General features: G+C 40.9%; 1 protein-coding gene and 1 long non-coding RNA gene across 2 annotated transcripts; one reads left to right on the top strand and one right to left on the bottom strand.

The window, feature by feature from the left end:
* Window positions 1-315: 315 nt before the first annotated feature.
* LOC147864122 (uncharacterized) lies at window positions 316-2,427 on the top strand. The gene is made up of 4 exons (XM_087320404.1): window positions 316-656; window positions 760-1,023; window positions 1,144-1,291; window positions 1,783-2,427. The coding sequence occupies exons 1-4, from the start codon at window positions 369-371 to the stop codon at window positions 2,079-2,081; spliced, it is 999 nt and encodes a 332-aa protein (XP_087176530.1). The 5' UTR covers window positions 316-368; the 3' UTR covers window positions 2,082-2,427.
* On the bottom strand, window positions 1,147-1,458 carry LOC147864123 (uncharacterized). Its single transcript, XR_015529857.1, has 2 exons — window positions 1,427-1,458; window positions 1,147-1,338 (listed from the first exon to the last, which is right to left on the bottom strand). It is a non-coding gene; the product is annotated as an uncharacterized LOC147864123 (long non-coding RNA).
* Window positions 2,428-3,149: the final 722 nt, after the last annotated feature.

The following is a 3,149-nucleotide window of genomic DNA, read 5'->3' as shown; positions in this document are numbered from 1 at the left end:
AGTGGTTACTATCTAACACTAGGTGTTACCAGTCAATCAGTACGGGTACCATCAATGATAATCATCATAAAGTTTCCTTTTCTTGTCCAGACATGCGCATCCATTCAGCAGGGAATTGGTAAGCCTGTTATCAATGCCCTTCATTTTCCCTTCTGCTCTAAAAAAAAGGCAGAGAGGGCTACCATCGATTCTCCCTCACTTTCCAAACCCAAGGAAGGAAGATTAAAAGCCAAGAGTTCATCCAGAAAAGCATATTATACACATACAAGAAATATGAGGGGTCTCAACAATTGAGACAGTATTTTTGCTCCTCTTCTTCCATACATGCTTACACTGTATAGGTGTTTGAGAGCCAGAGAGAGCTAAAGATGGATAACTTCTCTGAGACCCTAGTCACCATTGTTTCGGGTTTCACTGCTGTGGCATTACTGCTTTTGGTTTTCCTTGGAAAGAAACCCAAGCATATAACCAGCCTTAAGGACAAACATGTGTTCATCACAGGTGGATCAAGTGGCATTGGCTTTGCTTTGGCAAAGCTCTGCCTCTCACAAGGGGCCTATGTGACCCTCATCTCCAAGACGCATGCGAAACTCGTCAATGCTTATGAAGTTCTCACCAAAACCATGGGGTTTCCATCGGACATGATCCGTTACGAGGTATTATCACTAAATATATTTCTTCATGGCTTGCCACTTGCCAAATTCCTTTTTGCTTTCTGTACTCAAAAGAGTGTTCTTAGCTATGCCCATTTGTATGTAGGCTGTTGATGTAGGAGATGCGGTAGGGGTCTCATCGGCTGTACAGGGGAGCTTAAAATGGAGACCTATTGACATATTGGTTTGTAATGCGGGATTAGGATGCAAAGGTCATCTAGACGAACTTGAGATTAAGCAATTGGAGTATCTGACAAGAACCAATTTCTTAGGTTGTGTGTTCCCCTTACATTCTGCCCTTCCTCATATGAAATCAAGGAGCTTTCACACCCCATGTTCAGTCATCATCATGGGCTCATCTGCAAGTTTGGTAAAAAATAAATTAAAAAACCCCATCTAATTTGTGGTTTTACATAGTTCATCATATCACCTCTCAAGATGGTGCTCACATGCTTATACATTTTAGGCACCCTAATTGGTTTATTTGCAGGCATTCTTAGCCGAAGCTAACTTATACACTGCAACCAAGCATGCCTTGAAAGGACTTGCTGATTACATGAGGATCGAACTGATGCCATCTAACATCCCAGTAACATTTGCCTGTCCACCCTTCACAGAAACTTCAATGCTGGATGAAGGTAAATCCAACACAAAACAACCTACCCCAACAAGCCAAACTATATATCTGTTTAAGACAGATGTCATGCATATGCAATCTATCCATAATCCTGCTGACAGTCTGTTGTTCTTTTGGATACATACTACATACTTACATACCACACACCACATACCACATACCACATACTTACATACCACACACCACATACCACATACTTACATACCACATACCACATACTTACATACCACATACTACCCTTCTGATGGATTTACCACTTCATTTTGTTGTTTATCTTCCAATAAAACTTTGCAAAAACTAGAGGGCTTCTACAACATAGAACCTGATTGCTTTTACAAGAATCATGTTGATCTACACATGGGGGAGGGAGTGCTTTTCACCCAAATTCTTAATAATAATGTGAGCTGGATTGGGAGGCCATTTCTTTCCATGCAATTTTTTTCTAACTTCTGTTTGGGTTTTTGTTTTCCTTTTCATCAAAATATAATATAGTGGACAGTGCGTCGAAGACATCTGCATTGATCGAGAAGCTGTGTTTCTACGACAGGTCGAGGGCGCAGACACCGGAGGAAGTGGCTCGGAGAGTGATGGAGACAGCGATGAGAGGTGAATATCTGGCCACCACCAACACAGTGTCATACCTACTGGGGGTTCTGGGCCGCGGCACCCTCCCGGCCGAGACCCTCAGCAGGGCTCTCTGTGAGCTCGTATTGATGGTCCCCCTCCGAATCCTGAGCATGATTTGGTTCTCTTATGCCAAGAGGATTCTGCAGCATTCAAAGAGCGCCTAAAAACTACAGTTAAATAAATAGGACCTTTTTTTTTTAGCCTTTCCTCTGTTATCCTAACTTTTTTGTTTCCATTTTTTCATCTCCATCTCCATCTCCATCTCCACCTCCAACCTTCCTCCTCCTCCACCTCCTCAGACTTTATGATTTCGTCTTGAATTACAAACTTAGAATGTTGCCATCACATTTCCTGAAAATATCTCAATTTCCGTCATCATTGATCGAGATCGGAAAGTATGTGAGCTCTTAGGAGGGCATTATCTTTATCAGATTCATTGGGATTCATGAGTTGTAACACAATAATCCAATCATCCATCCATGAGGACGGTAGAGAGAAATGTTATGAGCATGCTCAAGGACAATGAACAACGAGATTGTTATGTTCATAGCACACAATATGATTGATGCACTTCAATTTTCTTCTCTAAATGCCAACAACATTTGGGATTTACAAATATAACTCTTAAAACTAGGTTCTCTTAGCATAACGAGAGTATGGACTAATAAAGGCACACCATAAGTTAGTAGATATATCACTCACTCAATGAATCTAGGCACTAAACAGTATTTGGCCAAGCGAGTGATTAATTGCAAGGTTTGTGAATCATGTGTATTCTAACACATAAAAGTAATTAGCTCCAACCGGCAACGACTTGTTTGACCCCAAATCTCAATTAAATATCACTCATGTATGTATAATTGAATTTAATCAACTCCAACTGGCAACGAGTGAAATTGAATTTGAGAAGAGCAAGACATGTATGTATGTATGTACATGAGCATAGACCAAAAGTGTGATGTGTGTCAGCGATGGTGGCACTCATGTGACTAGAACCAAAGGCCAATCCAATCAATTCGACCACTACACTAAGACCATTGCATAAATGAAGATAAGATTTTTCGAAATGTGAATATGAACTAGCATTGATATAGCCATCCTCGAAGGTCCTAGGACCCAAACAATAGGGGAAAATAAAGGACTTATGCAATAGTGAGGCATGCCAACAAAGAGCCACTAATAGTTTAAGGACTTGGGGTGGGGGAGGTAGAGTTAAGCACTTAAATCAATCA

Source organism: Azolla caroliniana, unplaced genomic scaffold (assembly GCF_043228905.1).
Source record: "Azolla caroliniana isolate FFs.n. ecotype wild unplaced genomic scaffold, voAzoCaro1.0.p SCAF_5, whole genome shotgun sequence".
Classification (NCBI taxonomy): Eukaryota; Viridiplantae; Streptophyta; class Polypodiopsida; order Salviniales; family Salviniaceae; genus Azolla; species Azolla caroliniana.
Note: the sequence above shows the minus strand (reverse complement) of the source record. Positions and strands in the feature narration are given on the sequence as shown.